This window comes from Oryctolagus cuniculus, chromosome 19 (genome assembly GCF_051225735.1).
Source record: "Oryctolagus cuniculus isolate XC-2025 breed Fujian yellow rabbit chromosome 19, ASM5122573v1, whole genome shotgun sequence".
NCBI lineage: Eukaryota > Metazoa > Chordata > Mammalia > Lagomorpha > Leporidae > Oryctolagus > Oryctolagus cuniculus.
The window spans coordinates 55,551,816-55,575,559 of record NC_142885.1 but is presented as its reverse complement, the minus strand read 5'-3'; the positions used below and the strand labels follow the sequence as shown (position 1 = coordinate 55,575,559).

Below are 23,744 nucleotides of genomic sequence, written 5' to 3'. Positions count from 1 at the left end.
CATATAAACTATGTATCTCCTCCTGTTTACTTTAAATAATCTCCACATGACTTATAATACCCAAAACAATGTAAATGCTATGAAAATAGTTGTTAAATTGTATTGTTTAGGGGATAATGACAAGAAAAAGTCTAAATGCATTTAGTACAGATGCAACTTTTTCAAATGTTTTTGATATGTGGTTGGTTGAGTCCACAGATACGAAACCCATAGACATGAAAGGCCAACTGCAACTTGCATCTAGTAGAAATGTAGCTAGGCCTACTCCTTTTTTTTTTAATATTTAAGAATTTATTTATACATACACACATTGAGAGAGAGAGAGAGAGAGAGAGAGAGAGAGAGAAACATTCTCAAAAGGCCTTTAAGACCTGGGGATGGACCTGGCCAAAGCCAGAAACTAGAAACTCAATCCAAATCTCCCACATGGGTGGCGGGAACCTAATATATTTGACTTGTCACCACTGCTTCTCAGGGTAAGCATTAGGAGGAAGCTGGAGTCACAAGTACAGCTGAGAATAGAACCCGGGCACTGGGGGCCAGTGCCGTGGCGCACTAGGTTAATCCTCCACCTGCGGTGTCTGCATCCCATGTGGGTGCTGGTTCTAGTCCCAGTTGCTCCCTTTCCAGTCCAGCTCTCTGCTGTGGCCTGGGAGAGCAGTGGAGGATGGCCCAAGTGCTTGGGCCCCTGCACCTGTATGGGAGACTGGGAGGAAGCACCTGGCTCCTGGCTTCAGATTGGCGCAGCTCTGTCTGTTATGGCCACTTGGGGAGTGAACCAATGGAAGGATGGAAGGAAGACCTTTCTCTCTGTCCCTCTCTCTCTCACTGTCTGTAAATCTGCATGGCAAAAAAAAAAAAAAAAAGAACCCGAGCACACCCAGATGGGATACTGGTGTCCCAACCAAGGTTTTAATTGCTAGGTCAAGCATCTACCCCTCTAGATCTACTCTTTTTTTTTTTTTTTTAAGATTTTTAAAAAAAAAATTATTTCTTTGACAAGTAGAATTACAGAGAGAGAGAGAGAGAGAGAGAGAGAGAGAGAGTTCTTCCTTTCATTGGTTCACTCCCCAAATGGCCATCACGGCTGGCATGCTGCGCTGATCCGAAGCCAGGAGCCAGGTGCTTCCTCCTGGTCTCCCATGCGGGTGCAGGGGCTCAAGCACCTGGGCATTCATTCCTGCACTGCCCTCCCAGACCACAGCAGAGAGCTGGACTGGAAGAGGAGCAACCAGGACTAGAACCGGCACCCATATGGGATGCCAGTGCTACAGGCGGAAGATAAGCCTAATGTGCCACGGCGCTGGCCCCTAGGTCTACTCTTTAATGAGGGACAGTAAGGCTGGTATCAGAGGGGATCAGGGCACTCAGGTGCAGAGATTTGTGTGCTAGGAAGCACCTTATGTTACACTGCTCTGCCCCCAGTGGAGGCGGGGTTCTCAGCCTGTCTTGTGTATCAGAATCATTTGGATCAGTGCTGTCCATTAGAAGTACAATATGAGCCATGTACATAACTTTAGTTTTTAGTAGCCACATTTTTAAATGTAAGAAGAGACAGGTAAAGTTAATTTGTTATTTATTTTATTTAACTCATATGCAAAATATCATTGCAACATAATATTAAATATCATTAGATATTTTGCATAATTTTTCCTTTTATTTATTTTTTATTTTTTTAAATTTTTGACAGGCAGAGTTAGACAGTGAGAGAGAGAGAGACAGAGAGAAAGGTCTTCCTTCCACTGGTTCACCCCGCAAATGGCCAACATGGCCGGCATGCTGCGCTGATCCAAAGCCAGGAGGCAGGTGCTTCCTCCTGGTCTCCCATGCGGGTGCAGGGCCCCAGGACTTGGGCCATCCTGCACTGCACTCTCGGGCCACAGCAGAGAGCTGGACTGGAAGAGGGGCAACCGGGACAGAATTGGCACCACAACCGGGACTAGAACTCAGGGTGCCGGCGCCGCAGGCGGATGAATAGCCTAGTGAGCCGTGGCATCTAGCCTTATTTTATATAAGGGTATTCATAAAGTTTGTGGAAATGGAATTAAAAGACAAGGATAATTTTGTGCAAAAAAGCTTTAAATGAATGCATATGAGGGAATCTTCAAAAAGTATATACAAAATACATATTATGAAAAACAATGTATGGGCCGGCGCTGTGGCTCAATAGGCTAATCCTCCACCTGCGGCACCAGCACACCAAGTTCTAGTCCCGGTCAGGGCACCAGATTCTGTCCCGGTTGCCCCTCTTCCAGACCAGCTCTCTGCTGTGGCCTGGGAGTGCAGTGGAGGATGGCCCAAGTGCTTGGGCCCTGCACCCGCATGGGAGACCAGGAGGAGCACCTGGCTCCTGGCTTCAGATCAGCGTGATGCGCCAGCTGCAGTGCTCTGGCCGCGGCGGCCATTGGAGGGTGAACCAATGGCAAAGGAAGACCTTTCTCTCTTTCTCACTATCCACTCTGCCTGTCCAAAAAAAAAAAAAAAAGAATAAAAAAAAAAAAGAAAAACAATGTATGGATTTCAAAAAATTTTTGCACTAAAATAAACACTTTTTAATTCCATTTTCCACAAACTATTTGAAGAACCCTTATGTTTAACAGCATGTTGAACTCAGACTAGCTACATTTTAAGGGCTCAATAGCCACATGTGGCAAGTGGCTCCCCCTCCTTGGACAGTGCCCTCCTGGACGGTTTGTTAAAACACACATTGCAGGGCTGCCCACTCAGAATTTGATTCAGAGGGAGGGGAAGGAGCCTGAGAATGTGAATGTCGCTGGCGCCGTGGCTCACTAGGCTAATCCTCCGCCTTGCGGCGCCGGCACACCGGGTTCTAGTCCCGGTTGGGGCGCCGGATTTTGTCCCGGTTGCCCCTCTTCCAGGCCAGCTCTCTGCTGTGGCCTGGGAGTGCAGTGGAGGATGGCCCAAGTGCTTGGGCCCTGCACCCCATGGGAGACCAGGAAAAGCACCTGGCTCCTGCCATTGGATCAGCGCGGTGCACCGGCCGCAGCACACCAGCCACGGCGGCCATTGGAGGGTGAACCAACGGCAAAGGAAGACCTTTCTCTCTGTCTCTCTCTCTCTCACTGTCCACTCCGCCTGTCAAAATAAAAAATAATAATAAAAAAAAGAATGTGAATGTCTAATGAGTTTCCATGTGATGCTGATACAGTGGCTCTGAGTACCACATTCTGAGAAACATGTGTCCAGTTATTACTGAGCCCAGTCGTCTAATAGAGGGTCTCACTCCAGGCCACACAACATCTCCCCATGCTCTGCCCTGAAAGACATGTGGGAAAGCAAACAGGATCCTGAGAACTGGGTTCTAAAAACAGCAATTCAAATAACACCACTTGTCACACACAATCTCCAAAGGCATTCAAGGGAGAAACAAAGTGACAAAATAGGTTTAATGGAATTTTAGAGCTCAGGAGGCCACTCCTAGTTTGTTGTTTGTTATAGAAGAGGAAACAGGCCCACAGAGGCTAAATGGGTTTTTGCTGTAAGCCACTGAAAGTTGGGTTTGAAGCTCAGGTTCAAAGACCTTGATTTTTTTTTTTTTAATTTCCCTTTGAAATAAAATCCCTGTCTTTACTTTTCTAGTCACAACCCATCATCAGCTTTTATAGCTGAAAATGAAAGCTTCCCCAGTAGCTAGTCTGCCCAACTTCAGGCTGTTAAAGTCTCAAGTCATCCTAAACTAGGAGAAATACAGTCTGATAGGAGGGCAATCATATTGTGGCGAAGATCCACAGATACTTTAACCAAAAAACACTTTTTGGAGGAAGAGGTGAGTCTTACTTTTCAATGTATTTGCCAAATCCAAATTCCAGCATATTCGAGAGGCAAGTAGTTTCAGTTGGTTTTATTTCATAGCCAACGATGTCACTTATCTGCAAAGGAAAGAGAAAAACAAGTTCTCGCTCTCTAATGTATCATGGTCCCATCGCACTTTCCCATGATGATGGAAATGTTCACCTGTGCTGTTGAGCACAGGACATGTTGCTTGTATGACCAGACCTCTTTAAAAAAATATTTTTTTTAAATTTTGATTCATTCAAATGTAACTAATCAGAAATGTGTGAGCCGGCGCCGTGGCTCAATAGGCTAATCCTCCACCTTGCGGCGCCGGCACACCGGGTTCTAGTCCCGGTTGGGGCGCCGGATTCTGTCCCGGTTGCCCCTCTTCCAGGCCAGCTCTCTGCTATGGCCAGGGAGTGCAGTGGAGGATGGCCCAGGTGCTTGGGCCCTGCACCCCATGGGAGACCAGGAAAAGCACCTGGATCCTGGCTCCTGCCAGGATCAGCGCGGTGAGCCGGCTGCAGCGGCGGCCATTGGAGGGTGAACCAACGGCAAAGGAAGACCTTTCTCTCTCTGTCTCTCTCTCTCACTGTCCACTCTGCCTGTCAAAAAAAAAAAAAAAAAAAAAAAAAAAAAAAAAAAGAAATGTGTGGCTGGTGGCTACTGAATAGGACAGTACAAGACTAGGGCTGGAGGCAGCCTAGAGCCCACACTGCATTGCATCTGGTTTACTGGGGTTGACTGGTCTCCCCATCAGTTTGTGAACACTCTGAAGGTTGGGATTGGGTCTGGTTTGCTTATGTGCTCCCAGGCCTATGCAAAACCTCAGCCATGAGAGAAGGCTCACAATCCGAATAAAGGGAGGAGGTCATGAGTACACAAGACAGACAGACACCCACACTCTGTGATTTGAAGACTCAGGGAAGGAGGAAAGGCATCCCCTTTAATATGCTTTCCTTTTCACCCAGTTATTCTACTTGTTGTAAATCCTCATCCCTCTGCTGTAAAGACAGCCCCCAGTGCACTTCCAATGCAAGTATCCCAGAGAAAGGTCCTAAGTGAAGGCGCTGATGACTTGAAAACTCAAGGACTGAAGGATCTAGACAATATGAGGGTCTCATGTGTTTAAGAGGAGAATGGGGACTGCATGGGAATGAGACTGTATGAAAAGCCTCACCAATTGTTCAATTTTCTTTCTGTCTGGCCCTTGTAGTATTGAAGGGTGCCAGTTCAAGAAGCATGGGTGCTGGCCTTTAGTAGGCATCTGTAAGTATGTATGGAGTGAAAGCATGAATGAACCAGGTGACTTAATGGCTTCCCATCTGAGTTCTGAGGACACCTGGAGGAATGCTAAGGTAATGGAAAAAATAAAAATAACATTTACTGAGAGCTTCCCACGTGATGGGCACTATTTGAAGAACTTTATGCATTCATTTCATTTTCACTATGGAATGAGTAGGGTACTAATGTATTACCATTCCATTTTACACAGAAGGAAACTGACACACTCAAAAATTAAGCATCTTGTCCAAGACCACTCAGTTAATAAATGACAGAATTGGGGCTTGGATCCAATTCTGACTCCAAAGCTCTTATCTATTGTAACCTAGCATTTCTCACAGGTCTTCAGTTTAGAGTTGAGCAAGTGATACACTGCATAACTCCAGAAAGCAAAATTCATACTCAGCGCACAAAAACACCATTCCCTGGAATTGAGCAGTATGCAATCTGCACAACTGTTTCCTGGTGACTTTGGGCCCTCATTTATCCTCTTAGACATAAAGTTACAGCCTAGAACAACCCACTGACTCTGGACTTAAATGAAACAGCTATAAAAAGCATTTGTCATAGTACTTAGCCCATAGTAAAGACTCGGAGATTGGCAATTTTATGATTTAAATTGCTTTTGCTAATTACAGAGATTGATAATGCATCTCCTCCTCTAATTCCAACAGCCTAGACCTGTACTGTCCGATATCTAGCCACTTAGCCCCTTGTGTTGAGCACCTGAAATGTCGCCATTCTAAATTGAGATTGCTATCAGTTTAAAGACACACCAACCATATTCCTTAAACTCTAAAAACATTAACACATTCATATTGATTGCATCTATAAATGATAATATTTTGGATACATTCTATTACAATAAAATCTATTTGTAAAATTTATTTCACCCATTTCTTTTTAAAGATGTGACTACTACAAATGTCAAAATTACACATATGGCTGTCATTGCCTTTTTATTGGACAGCACAATCCTTGTCCTAGAGGTCAGCTTTGCTACACACCAGCGTGGTCTCTTCCTAAGGTCAGGTGTGGCCCTGTTCCAGCTCTTTTGAAACCACAATAGCAAACCCTTTGCTGATAGCTGTAAAGTCTGTGTCCCAAGCATAGAGCACTGGTTTTTCCTGCTTAAGTTCTGGCAAATGGCCAGAAACTTCAGCATAGTCAACACATGACCTTACAAGATCTATCTTCTAGACTTCAGAGCTGTAGGTGTTTTATCCTTCTCAGACCCCTGTCAAAACCAGCTTCTGGACAAATGGATCCCTTGAATTGGGCATTAGGGCAGAGAATGACTTCCCTGGGTCTGAGGCTGTCACTGGGGTGTCTAGTGATATAACCTTCAATGCAGGCAGAAATGGGCTAAGAGCATCCAGTGACCTTTGACTTTTCTGAGCTGCCTTACAACCACTCAGTCTAATGGGCTTCCAGTTCAGGGGCTCAGTCTTTAGCAGTCACCTTCCTGGGTCCCTGCTCCACTTCTACCTAAGGTTTGCTGCTCCCTACTGTTCACTCCCTCCTTCCCTCTGATCTGATACTTCTCGTCCTCTATTCGGCTTTTTAGGTTGATTCAAACAGACCCAGATTCTAATTCACTTCCCTACCACTGAGTAGCCATGTGACAACTTACTTAATCTCCCCAAGTCTCAGTTCTCCTATCTAAGAAATGGAGCTAATCATAGTCCCTATTTCACAGGGTTATCAGGCAAATGAAATGAGAGAATCCAAATAAAGTATGCAACATAGTACTCAATAAAGTCCCTTGGTGTCTGTGGAAGATTAGCTCCAGGATTCACCTCCCTCCCATCCGTGGGTTCTTAAGTCCTTTATATAAAAGGCATAGTATTTGCAGATAACCTATTTACATCTGACCATATACTTCAAATCACTTTATAATGCTCAATACAATGTCAATGTCATGTAAATATTTGTTATACTATACTGTTTAGTGAGTAATGACATGAATAAAAGTCTGTACATGTCTAATCTATGGTTGGTTAGTTCCCTGCAAATCACTTTGTAAAGCTGACTGTGCAAAGCTGGTACTCAGTAAGTTGTAGCTATTATTGTAATTATTGTTTTTCATAACTCTGAAGGATTTTTTCCAATCTGTCCAAGTGGTCTTTAAATGGGAATTATTAATGTCTAGGAATGGCATGAATTTGTCAAGTGCCCACACAAGAATAGTGTTATCACAGAGGAAGTACTAGATAGAAAGGATGGCTTTCCCAGTCCTTCTGCAGCATTCTTTAAATTGGTGAGGCCATTTTTCGTAGTGCCATGTCCCAGAGAAACCTGGCACTAAAAGAGGCCTCCTGTCCACCCAACCTCTTTAACCCTTCAAGTGGGTCAAGGTTCTAGTTAAGCAAGGTCCACAGGAAGAGGAACCCTATGAGCACCATGTGAGGATAGCTATCCTCTGCAGAGCCCTCAAAATCAGAAGTCTCCTCCGATGAACTTTCCCTGTCTTCCTTTAGGGCACTCTGCTCTTTGCTTAGGTCTCGAGTTTCAAGACTTTCTGGGAAACTGAAAGTAGTTTCCCCCTATAGAAAAATCCTGTGTCTCTGTCTTCCTGGGGAAATCAGAATGGTCCCAGCCACTATTAAGGGCTCTGTTCTCTTGGAGTTTATACATGTATTGTCAGATTGGCTCCTTCCAGAAACAGAGAGCCTGCTTCAGTGCCAGTCTATCATTCCTGGGTTGCAGAAAATGGTGAGGACAGGAATGTGCTGCTTAAACTTTTCAATCTTCATTTTCCCATCCTCAGTCTAATACATGGTTCTGCGAGAGAGGATTCCAGGCCAAGTCAGAGAAGAATCAGCCCACGGAAAGCCAGTCTCATCACCTCCACACAGAGCAACACCCTGGGAGAGGATGTTTCAAGGTGATTGCTAGCCCTTGAATGTGATGATTATTTTAGAAGCACAGTGTTTTCTTTTTTCTGCTTAGTGTTCACACCACACTTATCACCTTCACACATGGTTGCTTATAAAAATCCCAACTATTTTTAGCAAGAGTATTTATTATTCTCAATTGCAGGCTCAGGGAGCTGAAAGAACAGTGCAAAATTGCTTCTGAACATAGACTGTTTGACCATGAAACTTCACACCAAAGTTAGCCTGCGCAAGAATCATCTGGCATTATTAGCAGCCCCCAGAGAAAGGTATGACTTTCATTTTTGTGTATCTTAGGTCAAGGAGAATGAATCAAGACCCTCCCACTGTAATTTAACACTCCTATAATCCTCTAGGACCTCAATCAGCCATTTGCTTAGGAAAGGAGACAAGGAGAACCTGTGTGGCCATTGGCTAGATCAGCAAATACTCAACCTCCCTCAATGGAATCCCAAAGAAAAGGGCCAACTGTTCACAAAGAGGGCAGTTCATGCCATCTCTCACCCATCCTCCTCCTTCCAAAGGATGTAACTCTCATTACTATCCCTTGGCCTCCAGCAAATTCTCCTTTCAAAAAGGAGACGCTTGACCCTGAAATACACCCTGCCTTCTAAAGGGCTGCCAGAACCAGGTGTGGGCTGGGCTGCCTGAGAATGGGTGGTGATAAGAACCTGCTGCCAGTGCCGGTCTTTCATTCCTGGGTTGCAAGAAATACTGAGGATAGGAATGTGCTGCTTAAACTTTTCAATCTTCATTTTCAAGTTCTCTGCTAAGCGTCTGGGTGCAGGCACATCAACTAAGGTCTTGGTCAATTTATATGCTGTCCTCCACATATTCCCTATGTCCTCTACGATTTCATCAGCATTCAGTAAATAGAGGGGTCCTGAAATAGAAAAGATGGGGTGAAGGAATGTCAGACTGTCAGGCAGGTGATAGCTGTGCATACCTTTAATTCCCTAGATTTAGAATTGTGTTAATTGTATGGATATTGGGAGAAGCACAAGCTTTCTGGATAAGTCTCATATAGACCTGCAAACTTAGGGAGATAAGAAGAAATCCTCACAGTTAGGCCGGTGCCGCAGCTCATTAGGCTAATCCTCCGCCTGTGGCGCCAGCACCCAAAGTTCTAGTCCCGGTCAGGGCGCCAGATTCTGTCCCGGTTGCTCCTCTTCCAGTCCAGCTCTCTGCTGTGGCCTGGGAGTGCAGTGGAGGATGGCCCAAGTCCTGGGGCCCTGCACCCGCATGGGAGACCAGGAGGAAGCACCTGGCTCCTGGCTTTGGATCGGCACAGCGCACTGGCCGTAGCGGCCATTTAGGGGGTGAACCAACGGAGGGAAGACCTTTCTCTCTGTCTCGCTCTCTCTCTCACTGTCTAACTCTGCCTGTCAAAAAAAAAAAAAAAAAAAAAAAAAAAAAAGCCTCACAGTCAAAAGAATCTGCTGACCTGATCAATATCCCAAGCAAGGCTATCCATGAATGTAGGAACAGCACAAAATATAAAATAAAAATTAACCAAATGTCTGTATATTAGCAAGGACCAACTAGAGACTGATATTTAAAAATGTGTCATTTATAATAGCTCCCAAAAAAGAAATGCATACGTATAAATTTAACATTACATGTACAGGCCATTACATGTACAGGGAGAGGGAAAGGGAGAGGAAGAGAGAGAGAGAGAAAAGATAACTACAAAGGGGTGGTACAAGGAAACTCTTAGAAAATAAAAGTATTGTGTAAAAGTATTGATTGTAGTGATAGTTGCATAAATCTATATGGTACTAAAATTCTAGAACCAAAATGTCAATTTTACTGCATATAAATTTTAAGCATTTGAAAAATTAAAAAAAATAGTTATCTATTTCTAATGAAAACACCTGGTAAATTATAAACACTTTCTTAGCCTAACAAAAAGTTAAATGTATAAAGGTGACCCTCTGGGAGAATTTCAACTGAACCAAGAATAAGACAAATGTGCCAACTACCATCACTATTTGCTTTACTTTGGAAGTGCTAGTCAATTCAGAAAAGTAAATTAAAGAGGAGGTATGAAAATGATTCTTAAAATAAGGTAAAATATTCTAATCATATAGGTATGATTGAGTACCTAGAACAATTAAGAGCATCAACTGAAATATTTAAAACTGAACATTAAATAAGGGAGTTTAGTAACACACAAATAGAAAAACATAGGAGAGCAAATTAGCAGGCTTTTATGAAACAAGGACTCTACCTTCTCAATATGCATTTAACTTCAATGGTAATTAAGGCAAAAGAGTACTTTTTTTTTTTCTTTTTCTTTTTTTTTTTTTTTTTGACAGGCAGAGTGGATAGTGAGAGAGAGAGACAGAGAGGTCTTCCTTTGCCGTTGGTTCACCCTCCAATGGCCGCCGCGGCCAGTGTGCTGCGGCCGGTGCACCGCGCTGATCCGATGGCAGGAGCCAGGTGCTTTTCCTGGTCTCCCATGCGGGTGCAGGGCCCAAACACCTGGGCATCCTCCACTGCACTCCCGGGCCACAGCAGAGAGCTGGCCTGGAAGAGGGGCAACCGGGACAGAATCTGGCGCCCCGACTGGAACTAGAACCCAGTGTGCTGGTGCCGCAAGGTGGAGGATTAGCCTAGTGAGCCACAGTGCTGGCCAAAGAGTACTTCTTAAAAGTGAAAAATGATGCCATTTTGTAACAAAAGTGTTTTCAAAGCTATTATTTCCTATGTTTGTTGAGGGTGGAGAAATGGACATTCTAAAAACAATTCCAGAAGAATAAACTAGAACTTAGAACTTTTCTGGAAAACAACAAAAGGATTTTTAGAAGTCCTAATTTGCATAACACATCCTTTTTTATCTAGGCATTTCAATTTTAGAAATTCATCCTCATAAAGCAATCAAAGTTATACCCAGAAAACTGGCAATACAGATGTCTGTCACAGTTGTTTAAAATCCTGATGCACTAGAATAAGCTAAGGGTCCACCCTAAGGGTCTCTGATTTTATCCTCCACAGATGCTGCTATCCATGGCTTTATCTGTAATGTACATAGTAATCATTCCCATTTGGGAATATTCCCATTTGGATATCTGCAGATATATCAAACACAATGTACTTAAGTTGATGGGTCCTTCCCATACCACCAATATTTGTCACTTTTCTTGTTTAGCAATGGAGATATCCACCAAATTGCCTTAGCCAATAATCTGGAAGTCACCTGAGGCTCTTCCCTGTTCCTCCCTGCACCTTATCCCATATCAGATTAATGATTAAGTCCTATTGATTCTACCTCCTCAGAACTTCTTTAGAGGCCAGAGCTTAGAGTAAAAGGTAGCTTACAGAAACCTACGGCACTCTGGCATTTCTTGAAGCAGTGCCATGGTAGACTTGCCATCTTACCCTTCCACCATCTGCCTCTCTGAGTTACGGGCCCAGTCCATGGATCTGGGTGTTTGCCAACTCAGTTTTACTCAGGAAACATATCTGGCTCTTTGGTCTCCTCCTTCCTTCATTATCACATCCGAAAAATTTGACTGTGACTATCTTAATCTGGCATGTCAGAATCCAGTGAAAAGTCCAACCATGACTTGAAGAACAAAGGTTGTTTCAGAATTAGCTGGGTGGATACGATCCCTCCCCCATCTCCATCTGTCCCAGCAGAGGGAGACCATGGCCTACCATTCATCCACTCTTCTGACTTGGTGCTGAACTCATAGGCTGTTACCCACAGCTGCTCATAAGGCATCTTGTTGGTTATCAAGGTTTGCAGAAGAGGGAAGGTACTCTTTTCCTTTTCCAATAGTTCTTCCTCCTTATTGATCAACTGCAAGGCAAAAGAGGATTCTGTTTATTGGGTTGGTGATTCTCCTAAACTGTAGAAGCCACCAGGGCAGAGCCGTTAGCACTTTAAAGAGCCAGTCATTCATCTGGAGAGTAAGAGAGGAAAATAAGGCATGAACTCAAGCAATGAGCACCAGGGTAACTGAGACCTAGCTGGTGGCAACTATAGGATAATTTGCTACTTACTCCATCACCCTCCACAGCCCTATCTCTATTTTCATGCACACTTTAGCTGGTTAACTGTTTACAAGCCTCTGACACAAACTTGCCTCAGAGGTTAAGAATTTTAATGGCTAAAGAACCTACTAGATGACCTCTGGAGAAAGTTACTTTGTATCTCCAAGTCTTAGTTCTCATACTTTACATAGAGGAAAATGGAATAGCAACTGTTCCTACCCCCAGAGGTTTGTTACAAGCCTTAGGTGAAATATTGCATGGGAAGCCCTTTTCACATTGTCATACACATAATAAACGCTCAGTAAACATGCAGCCATTATCCTATTATAATTTCTTTGTGAATTCAATGCCTAACAAAATGTCTGGTCTAATGAGAGTGGGTGGAAAGTAGTTAAAAGTACCAATGACAAAACTGGTTGATCAATCTACCAATCAATACTATCCACCTGAAACTGCTACTAGGAAAGTATAAAAAAAACACAACAGATCAGTACAGAGTCATAAGCACCCATCCTAAGATCCCAAACCTCAAATTCCACCAGCGCCTGGTTTAGGTTCTTCGAAAGCTCACTAAGCTTTTCGACATTGTTCTTCATTTCTTCCGTAGTCATCACTTCACGCTTCCTGAAACCGTCCAGTTCCTTGCTGTAGCCCTCAAGTTTTGACTCAAATTCTGAACACCTGAAAGTAAAAACAGCCTAGTCATGTGTGGACTTCCCATTTTGTGCTCTTTTGAAACAGCAGCATTGCTCTCTGATTTTCAAGCCTGAGAAGGTTTTGATCCTCTGGTACCTACAGATCTCTCACTCTCCTTTTCTCTTTCTCTGCCTCTCTCTCTCTGTATTTTGATTTAAAAATAAATAAAGAGTAAAAAATCAGTTAAACTGCATGTAAACTCACCTCCCAGAGATGGGGCTGCTGTGAGCCTATTGGTGATTAAGCATTTCCAGATGTTTCTGTGTGCAGGTTTATATATAGTTTATTCATCACCCATTAGATATTTATTACTGAGTGCTTAATACATTCAAGAACTGCCGGCGCCGTGGCTCACTAGGCTAATCCTCCACCTTGCGGCGCCGGCACACCGGGTTCTAGTCCCGGTCGGGGTGCCAGATTCTGTCCCGGTTGCCCCTCTTCCAGGCCAGCTCTCTGCTGTGGCCAGGGAGTGCAGTGGAGGATGGCCCAAGTGCTTGGGCCCTGCACCCCATGGGAGACCAGGAGAAGCACCTGGCTCCTGGCTCCTGCCACCGGATCAGCGCGGTGCGCCAGCCGCAACGCGCCAGCCGCGGCGGCCATTGGAGGGTGAACCAACGGCAAAGGAAGACCTTTCTCTCTGTCTCTCTCTCTCACTGTCCACTCTGCCTGTCAAAAATAAAAAATAAAAAAAAAATAAAATAAATTAATACATTCAAGAACTGCCCTAGGCATTGGGAATATAGTTGTGAAGTATGTTTTCAAGCTCTCTACCCTTGTGGTGCTTGTACACAATAAACTTGAAGGGAGGGATGGGATGGAAGGATGGAAGGATGGATGGATGGGTAAGTCTACAGAGGAGATAAAGATGAAATGATATGCTTATGATGGCAATAAATGTTCTGAAGAAAATAAAACAGGGTAGACTGACCGGCAGATGGAAGTGGAAGGCTACTTTAGCTACAGTGATCAGGAGAGATGTTTCCAGAGATTTATCCATTCAGCTATATTATTAGTGGGTCTCAAAGTTACCTTTCCCTCTTCCTAATAAGGTCAAATAATATAGTGTTGGCCGGAGCCGCGGCTCACTAGGCTAACCCTCCGTTTTGCGGCGCTGGCACACTGGGTTCTAGTCCCGGTTGGGGAGCCGGATTCTGTCCCGGTTGCCCCTCTTCCAGGCCAGCTCTCTGCTGTGGCCAAGGGAGTGCAGTGGAGGATGGCCCAAGTGCTTGGGCCCTGCACCCCATGGGAGACCAGGAGGAGCACCTGGCTCCTGCCTTCGGATCAGCGTGGTGTGCCGGCTGCGGCAGCCATTGGAGGGTGAACCAACGGCAAAGGAAGACCTTTCTCTCTGTTTTTCTCTCTCACTGTCCACTCTGCCTGTCAAAAAATAAAAAAAAAATAATATAGTGTTAAATTGATGGGTTCTGGAGCTAGACAGACTAGATACAATCCCCACTTTGCCATTTAGTAGCTATGTGGCCTTGGGTAAGTCACTTGAGGATAGTAAAAGTATCTACTTAAAGTCAAGGTTAACATCAAAAATGTTCAGAACTTAGTCTGGTACATAATAATGACTACACAGTGTTTTTTTTACATTCACTAGAAAGTACACACACACACACACACACACGTAAAATTTGTCTCCTTAATTCCTTGTTGTGTCTTCAGCACTCAATAGAGTTTTGAGCATCTTCACCACTCAACAGAGTTTTGGGCACACAGAAAACAATCAATTTTCACTGAGTGAATAGTGGAATTTGTTAGGAGAATAGCTTCAGTGACATTCCACAAATTTGGCTCTTATCTGAGTCAATTCTGTAATGGAACTTTAATTTTTTTTCTGAGAAGTAATTTAAGAGAGTTAATTTTGCAAGTGATTTGATTTGGGTTTCATTTCTCATTATACTGTGTGTCAGGCAGCCTCGATTTGATCCCTAACAACACCACCTCTTGATATTCATACCCATAGTAGTTGGCTCCCCTTGAGTTTGAGCTAGGTCCAGTAACTCACTTCTAGCCCATATAATGAATAGAAGGGATGGGATGCCACTTCTAAGATTAGGCTACAAATAGATTGACTTATATCTTGTTTGCTCACTCTTTTTCTCAGGCTCTCTCTTGCTCTGGGGGAAACCAGCTGCCATGCTGTGAGCTATTCTGTAGAGAGACTACATGGCAAGGGAGAGAGGGCAGCTTCTGGCCAAGAGCTTATGAGGAACTGAACTCCACTAATAATCACATGAGTGAGACCAGAATCAGATGCTCACCCAGAATGCTCACCCATTCTGACCCCAACTTTAAGGGAGACCATGAATCAGAGGCATACAGCAAAGCTGCACCTAGGCTTTCAGCCCACAGAAATTGCGCAATAGTACATTTCTGTTTTGTTTTTGGCTGCTATGTGTTTTGGGATGGTTTCTTATCCTGCAACAGATAACTAATACACACTATTATATAATTTCTGCTTCTTAGCATTTTTAAAAAGATTTATTGTATTTACTGAAAGGAGTCAGAGAGAGAGGAAGAGGAAGAGGGTGGAGAGAAAGAGAGAGAGAGAGAAAGAGAGAGAATGAAAATGAAATGAATCTTCCATCCTCTGGTTCTGTGTAGCCAGGAGCCAGCAACCCCATCTGTTTCCCAAGTATTTGGGCCATCTTCCACTGCTTTTCTAGGCTCATTAGCAGGGAAGGGAATTGGAAGTAGAGCAGCCAGGACTTGAACCAGTGCTCATACAGGATGCTGGTGTCGTAGCTTGTGGCTTAATTTGCTTGCCACAACACAAGTCCCTTAGAATATTTTTTGAGTCCTAAAATATGGCCAAGTTTTGCAAACATTCTATGGAAATTTAAGAACAGTCATTTTCCATTGTAGGTTAGAAGGCTTTTCTGTTGTACTTTGATAGCAGAGAGCAGCTCACATCCTAACGCTAACTATCATGTATGTTCCCTGGAGCTTTCAGGATGATGGAACCCATTATTGAGTTGGATAAAATGAGGGGATGAAGGGACAAAGCCAATTATTCTTTTGTTACCTATTCAATTAGAGGCTGCAGGTTGCCTTTTCACATCGCTAAAATTCTTTTAGAGACTCTACATACTGTACTCACATACAGAAATCTCTGATAAAAGCAGTTTTGAATTCTTCCCAGAGGGCAATGGTATATAAGCTCAGTATACCTTACAATATTAATGTTATTATTGTTCTTAATTTCTTGTAATTGCTTAGCACATTAGAGTCTGCAAAGTCCTTTCATGTCATAAATATTATATATAATAGTGTGCAGTTGGGAAATGAGGTTGAATAAATGAGTTGTACTTGAGGAACCACCTGGAGTCTAAGAGAGGAGTTTAAAGACAGTGGGTTGGTCAAAATTCTGGTAGGAAGCAGATTTCACTCTAATGTTCAAAGAGAGTTCAATGAAATGACTACTTACAGAAATGGATTAAGGGCTAAAGGAACAAACAGTAGATAGTAAAACACCCAGAAATTAGACTCATAAGAGAAGCCCTAAAAGAGCTAGGGCTGAGGTGACAAGGAGAACTGCACTGAATGTACTGGACATCATCATCCAGAGGGCTGCCCCTAGGGCTGTGCAGGGAGAGAAAAGAGAAAAAGCCCCCCAGTTACTCTCCAATCTCCTGCAGGAATCTCCAATGGCAGAGATCTGCCTGGATCTGACAGATAAGGGAATTGGAGGCTCACAGACAGAGTGGGAGGAGGGGGGATTGGGGTGGGGTGGGAGCAGCAAATGGAGAATAATTGGCACTGAAGCCAAAAATTAATGTGGGTTGGGAAAATAAGGCCAAGTTTCTTGGAGAGGAAGCAGGATTGTTTTTCACAGAAGATGGATGAATGCGTGACTATTGCTCAACCCCCCTCATAAACTGTTCTCAGGATTAATGCATAATAATGAACACGAGACTTAAGTGTTCAGCAGAGGGAGGACTCAGCCCAGGGATGCCTCACTGAGCCTTCTCTAGCGCCGCTCCTCTGCTGACCTCTGCTGTCAAGAGCTCAGGATATCAGTTGATGGGATCCTGCATAGAGTCACCCAACAGAGGGAAGAAACCAGCACTATTCTCTCATCACAAGCGACAACTGTTTCCACTTCTCCCAGGGCTGATCTTCACTCTCTTCAACAGCACCTGTTCTTACCCATGAGTCTTAACAGTAATATTCTAAAAGTATGCTTGTAAAGCAGTGGTTTGCAAGTTGGGAAGCATTTTTCTCATTGTGGAACAAAGAAGGAAGCTTAATGTTCTGGAATGTCAACCACACACTGAGTATCATGTAAGTCCAATCTCAGCCTGTCCCATTTCATCCTTCAGAACAGTAAGGACAGTGCTAATGTTATCCCTTTTTCCCAATGAGGAACAAGAAGGTTCAAAATGATGAAGAAACCTGGTCCTGTTCATTCATCAAGCTAACAAAGAATGATTTTCTTCCTGATTAAGCATGAAAATGAGTTCCATGGGACAGGCTGTGAGTTTGTTTCATGGGGGTGTAGGGAGGTACATTGGAAATCTTTGTACTTTCTGCTCAATTTAGTTGTACATTTAGAATCACTCCAAAAATATAGTCTGTTCACTTAAAAAGAAGTTAGTTTCATCTCCCAGGCTAAGTTCTATTCTCAGTGGACAGTATCCATTTGGAAGAACAAGGTTGTAGGTAAACATACACATATACACAATGTTTCATATCTTTAGGGGAGCAGACCTAGGTCATATTTTTAAGAGAGCAACTAAAAGGGTTCACCCGTGATCCCAAACTTCCATTCTGTGCAGAAAGCCACACTTTTATCTAACCTTTTCCTTTCTTGTAAGTGTTTGCAGGGATTGTGGCAGCTAAAATTTGGCAGTGGGAGTTTTATGCATGAATGCGACAGGGTAACTGGTATGACTCAGTGGTCCATAATCAGGTGTTGCACACTGGTGTGTGTGTGTGTGTGTGTGTGTGTGTGTATTTAGCATTGTGTATGGCACTTGACCCACTTCATTTGACACTGTAGGATTTTCTAACATGTCTCTATTTTCTCTGTCTCTATTTATTTAGCAGTAAAATGCAATACATATCTAGAATATAGCACAGAACATGGTAAAAATTCATAACCAATACCAACTGAATAGATAAACAATGAAGGAATATGGGGCTGGCGCTGTGGCGTAGCAGGTAAAACCTCCGCCTGCAGTGCTGGTATCCCATATGTGTGCCAGTTCGAGTCCTGGCTGCTCCACTTCTGATCCAGCTCTCTGGTATGGCCTGGGAAAGCAGTAGAAGATGGCCCAAGTCCTTGGACCCATGCACTCGCATGGGAGACCCGGAAGAAGCTCTTGGCTCCTGGCCTTGGATTGGCATAGTTCCGGCCTTTGCAGCCAATTAGGGAGTGAACCAATGAATGGAAGACCTCTATTTCTGCCTCTCTTTCTCTCTGTGTGTAATTCTGACTTTCAAATAAATAAATAAATAAAAGTCTTAAAAAAACAATGAAGGAATAAATGGTTACAGCCCCATTCACACTGGAAAAGACAAGCTGCCAAGTAGGCAATTTCTAAACCCCCTAGCATGCCTTTATTATCCCTGTCCTGATATCTCACAGATCTGTGGTCTCCAATGTAGGGCTGACAGTATCACTATTATTATTGCAGAAGTCCTTATTACATGCCACTATTTTTGCCTTTTTTTCCTCTCTGCACTGCCAAATTCCAATTATTCCAGGCAGGGAGGGGAGATACTGGCAGGGGTTACTACAGTGAAGCAGGCTTAAATAGAACATCCCTTAGTGGGAAGCAAAAGGAAATCCCATCTCCACTGATTGTCTTCAGCTTTTGCCCACGCATTGCTGGGTGGGGGTCTCTAGACAGGAGCGGGAACCTGCAGCATGGGTAATGAAGCCAAGTCTCATTTCCAAAACAAACCCCAGAATCTCCCTGTACCTTTTAATCAGATCCATCTCTGCCTGGTCCCTCTTGCTAAGGAGCAGGTTTTGGCTGTTTTCAAAGATTTCTTCAATCTGGTCTGGCCAGAGGAAGAGAGTGCTGTTCAATTTGATATCCTCTTCTGCAAAACACAGACAGTCTGCTGCAGGACTGCTCATCACAGATCAACACGTGGGAAATTAATTCAGCAGAATAAGAGGTTAGTACAAACACATGTGGGGTGGCAGAGGCTAGAGAAGCCCACTATGCATAAAGGATAGCCAACACTGATCAGGCATTTACTAAGGACCAGGCTAGATGATACTATTCTCTCTGTTTTTACAGATGGGAAACAAAGCAGTTAAGAGGTCAAGGTCACACTGCTAGAATGCGGCACTGAAGAATTCAAATCCAAGTCTAACCAACTCCACAACTCTAATCAACTATGTTTTAACCGCTCCATTTTATTGCATTTCCAGGCTAGGTGTGGGTAGAGTCAGAAACTTGGATTGATATCCTGGTTCCACCCTTCAAACTCTGTCACTTCATCTGAGTCGTGGTTTTCCTTTTGGTTCAGTGGTAGTAATAGGATCAATGCTAGATGCCCTACCCATCTTATGGCTTTGGCCAATTAAAATGCCCCAAGTTTCCTAGTGAATCTAGGAGGCAGAGTCTACAGTGAGAGTGTCCAGTGTGTATACACATGGTCAAGGGCACATCTCATGAAGTTTAGGTTAATGGTTGGGGGCCCACGTCCCACTCCCAGTCTCCATCTCTCCCTCCCATCAATGCCCCTGCTCCTTGCCCCCAACATCTATTATGAGCATGAGATAATGCACAGGTGTTTTCAAATGGGAAATGGCTTGTGGAGAGCTTACCAACTTTTCCTTCAGAATCTCTAACATGTCCAGTAAGCCTTCAAGGAGCACTAACTAGCTCTGTCCTTTGTAGATATGCAGGAACATGAGGGAAGGAGTCCTGGTCTCTCCAAAGGTGGGACTGTATTCAGATTATGGATGAGTGAAATCTACCCTTTTATAAAAATGACTCTACATGTGGAAGTGACTTTTCTAGGAACACCAAACACAAGATGCCAAGACAAACATCTAAGAAATAGAGGTGTCCATATATGTCCTCTTTTTGGCTAACAAGATTCCCTGGGTATGATTCAAATTACTGTGGGTTAAAAGCATGGAATTAGTACTTCTAACATATGGGGATATTTCAAAAGCAGCTTTTCCTATATGTAGTGGTAGGATTCCTATAACACTCCTTATCCCTAGACATATGGTCATAAAATATTTTTTATGTATTTCATGTATATAAAACATAAAAATATTACTGTGCATATGCATTTATGTGTGCACATATGGCATGGGACTTACGGGGCAAGTCTGCGTAGTCCATCAGGAACTGCAGCCGTTCAATTGCATTTCTAAGTTGCCTCCTCAGTTTGAACACGGTGACATCACTGGATTTCTTTAAGAATTCAATGAGGAATACCAGCTCCTCAGTATTGGCGGGGATCTCACTAACTTTGTCTGCTATTGTGCTATATTGATTACAAATGCTAGAGAAAGAAACAGCCATCATTATTATCTCAAATGACTTTAAGACTCATCAAAACAGACATGATTCTTATTTGAAGACTTGTACAGCAATTTCCAACTTTTCTCTATCTGTAAATCCTTGACAGTAATATTCACAAGCACACTACATGCATAATAATGGTAGTAACTGCAATAATATCTGACATGCACTAAGCTCTTACTAGGTGCTGGGTACCATGCTTATCATTTTATATATATTAACTCACAACAATTCTAAGAGTTAGGTAGTATTAGTAATATTGCCTATATTTATTATAGAAGAAATTAAGGCTTAGTAACTTTATCCGAAGTAACATTGTATACAGGATCAGAGCCAAGATCTGAACCTGGGTAAATGGACTCTAAAGCCCGAACTCTTAATAAACACATTGTAATCCCTCTCAGGGTAGAGTCTAGATTTAGACCAAAACAACAGTAAGAGTACTAGTCACCAATCCCTCAAAACTGTTGTTGAAGTGGAACACCAAATTAAATTGTAATCATCTCAACAATGTATCAGCAAGTTTCCTTATGTGTTGCAGGTGGAGCCCAATGGCACAGAGAAAGTTATGTTCAAGTTCTTGATCACTAGATCTATTTTCTCACTTCTCTCAAACACAAGGCCATGAAAACTGATATTATTAGCCAGCGCCGCAGCTCACTAGGCTAATCCTCCGCCTTGCGGCGCCGGCACACGGGGTTCTAGTCCCGGTCGGGGCACCGGATTCTGTCTCGGTTGCCCCTCTTTGCTGTGGCCCAGGAGTGCAGTGGAGGATGGCCCAAGTACTGGGGCCCTGCACCCCATGGGAGACCAGGATAAGTACCTGGCTCCTGCCGTTGTATCAGCGCGGTGCGCCGGCCGCAGCGCGCCGGCCGTGGTGGCCATTGGAGGATGAACCAATGGCAAAAGGAAGACCTTTCTCTCTGTCTCTCTCTCTCTAACTGTCCACTCTGCCTGTCAAAAAAAAAAAAAAACCTGATATTATTAACAGGGATAATTTGAATATGCTTTAGTTTTATGAAAGCAAATGACTGGCAGTCTTCAGCATCTTAACTGTAATAAAACTCCAATATTAGTGAATTATCTGCAATACATCCATGCCTAGCACAGGATGGCCCTCAGAAAATGTTGGCAATAACAGCTAGTACAGCTTGTTGTTATCATTAATTGATCAGCACGTGTTGATGGCCACACATCACAGATGAAAATCACTCCTCTTAATGTTTTGTTCCTCAATTTTCCATCTTTAATGTTTGGAAACTTCTCCATAATGAAGCAACACTAATTGTGTTGCACTGAGGAGAAAATTATCAAAACAGTTTTGAAGATTATACCTGAATTTTAGGAAAGAACTTTCACACAACTCAGAAACTGTGGAGACAAATCATCTAATGCACTACATGGGCTCAGTGCATTCTCCACTTCTTGGACTCCCAGCTGTATTATATTTCCCAGTCTCCTGTGTAATTTCAGTTGGGTAATATATTAGTCAGCTCAGGCTGCTGTAATAGGAGGCTTAACCAACAGAAATGTACTTTTCTCTCAGTGCTGAAGGCAAGAAGTCCCGGGTCAATGTGACAGCCAATTGGATTCTTGGTGAGGGCTTTCTTCCTGGCTTGCAGATGGTCACCTTGCTGTGTCCTCATAAGGTGGAGAGAGAGCTCTGGTGTTTTTTTTGTTTGTTTGTTTGTCTGTTTGTTTTTTGTTTTGTTTTTTAATACGAGCACCTACAGGATTAGGGGCCCACTCTTATGACCACATGTAACTGTTATGACCTCCTTATAGTCCCTATCTCCAAACATGGTCATATTAGTGCTTAGAGATTTAACATATGATGTGGGCGGCAGGGGAAGGGGCAGGACACAATTTAGTCCTCAGTGTATGACTGAATTTTAGCCAGGGGAAATGGGAAGTAGTGATGAGAAAAGGGCATAAAATTGTCCTTGCCTACTCTTCCCTGCTCTTTCCTCCTCATGATGGTCTAGGACGTCAATACTAACAGTGACCTTAATGTGCTGAAGCTATAAAGTCACCCTCTGAGTTTCTGAGTGCACAAAGAGACTCTCTCCCGCCAATTTAGAACTACCCAGAGAAAGAAAGAAACTTCTGTTGTGTTCCAGTCATGATGGGTTTGATCTATTTGTTGCAGTCTGGCCTACTATAATACAGGTAGAACTCTAAGTCTAATAGGTTCCTATCTGAGCAGAATCCATCCTTCTTCTGTTTTGTGTAAGAGTGCGTAATCAGTGGCTGGCATTGTGGCATAGCTCATTAAGCTGCTGCCTGTGTTGCCAGCATCCCACATGGGCACCGGTTCAGTCCTAGCTGCCTCACTTCTGATCTAGCTCCTTGCTCATGGCCTGGGAAAGCAGCAAAGATGGCCCGAGAGGCTGAGCCCCTGCCACCCATGTGGGAGATCTGGAAGAAATTCCTGGCTCCTAGATCTGGCCTGGCACAGCCCCAGCTGTTGTGGCTATTTGTGAGTGAACTGGATGGAAGATCTCTCTGTCTCTCCCACTAACTCTGTCTTTCAAATAAATAAATAAATAAATTTTTTTAAAAAAGAATGCATAATAAGTAGCATGTGGCCACTGGCTATTATTGAAAGAGTCCAAAAGGTTGGGAACAGATGTACCAACTCCTAGACCTCTTAAAGATCATGCATATGGGTCAATGATATCAGGAATCTGACCAACATAATACCTTAACAATATCCAGGGACAAACTGAGGACAACCCAGCTTTATACATGTATTGATAGCTACTTAAAATATAAAAGGCCAAGGATCCCATAAGCCTTTCTTCTGGCATAGGGGAGACAAATAAGTCTATATTGACCTGCGGCCTCTCTACCCCATTGTTATTGTTTTGATAAAACGTCTCACCCTGCAGCAGCCAGACAAAAGGGATAGGTCCTCAGGGCCTTCAATTTTTTCTCAAGAAATGTACCTATGGTGGATATGGATTGCGCATCCATTTTCTCACTGATGCACTCCAAGGTAACACCACCCCTGCCCTTACGCCCAGAACATTCCATTCTGGGGCGTATCCATTCTTTGCAAACAGGACAGTACCTGCTCAGCAGTTACATGGTAGTAAAATGGAAAGGATAGGGCTCAGCAGCAGAAGCCTTAAACTCACTTGAGCAAGTTAGATTTCTTTTTGGGCATCACTTTCTCTTCTATTATGTAAGAGATCTTATTTATCACTCAGGCTGATGAGAAGATAAAGTGAATCAAAGTCACTATTTTTAAAGAAGAAAAACATTTCAGAAATAGGCCATCAGCCTGGAGTTTCTGCATTCTTTGAAATCCATGGGTCCATGGGTCATTATTTTCACTTATAATAAAGCAAAGTTATACACTTATTTTGATAAAGATGAATGTATTGATCAATTAAGACACCAAGTTGCGGGGCTGGCACTGTGGCGCAGTAGGTTAATCCTCTGCCTGTGGTGCTGGCATCCCATATGGGTGCCGGTTCTAGTCCCGGCTGCTCCTCTTCTGATCCATCTCTCTGCTATGGCCTGGGATAGCAGTAGAAGATGGCCCAAGTCCTTGGGCCCCTGC

General features: G+C 43.4%; 1 protein-coding gene across 2 annotated transcripts in view; it reads right to left on the bottom strand.

Moving 5' to 3' along the window:
• DNAH3 (dynein axonemal heavy chain 3) overlaps positions 1-23,744 on the bottom strand; it is a 179,718-nt gene that overhangs the window by 117,221 nt on the left and 38,753 nt on the right. For both annotated transcript variants that reach the window (XR_016226146.1, XM_051847854.3), the window contains exons 14-19: positions 19,972-20,156; positions 18,605-18,728; positions 12,503-12,656; positions 11,637-11,781; positions 8,648-8,859; positions 3,799-3,890 (exon numbers count right to left, since the gene is read on the bottom strand). Coding sequence is in view for 1 of the 2 variants with exons in the window: in XM_051847854.3 (XP_051703814.3) it covers positions 3,799-3,890; positions 8,648-8,859; positions 11,637-11,781; positions 12,503-12,656; positions 18,605-18,728; positions 19,972-20,156 (912 nt within the window). In the remaining variant the exon portion in view is untranslated. The remainder of the gene's footprint in view (positions 1-3,798; positions 3,891-8,647; positions 8,860-11,636; positions 11,782-12,502; positions 12,657-18,604; positions 18,729-19,971; positions 20,157-23,744) is intronic.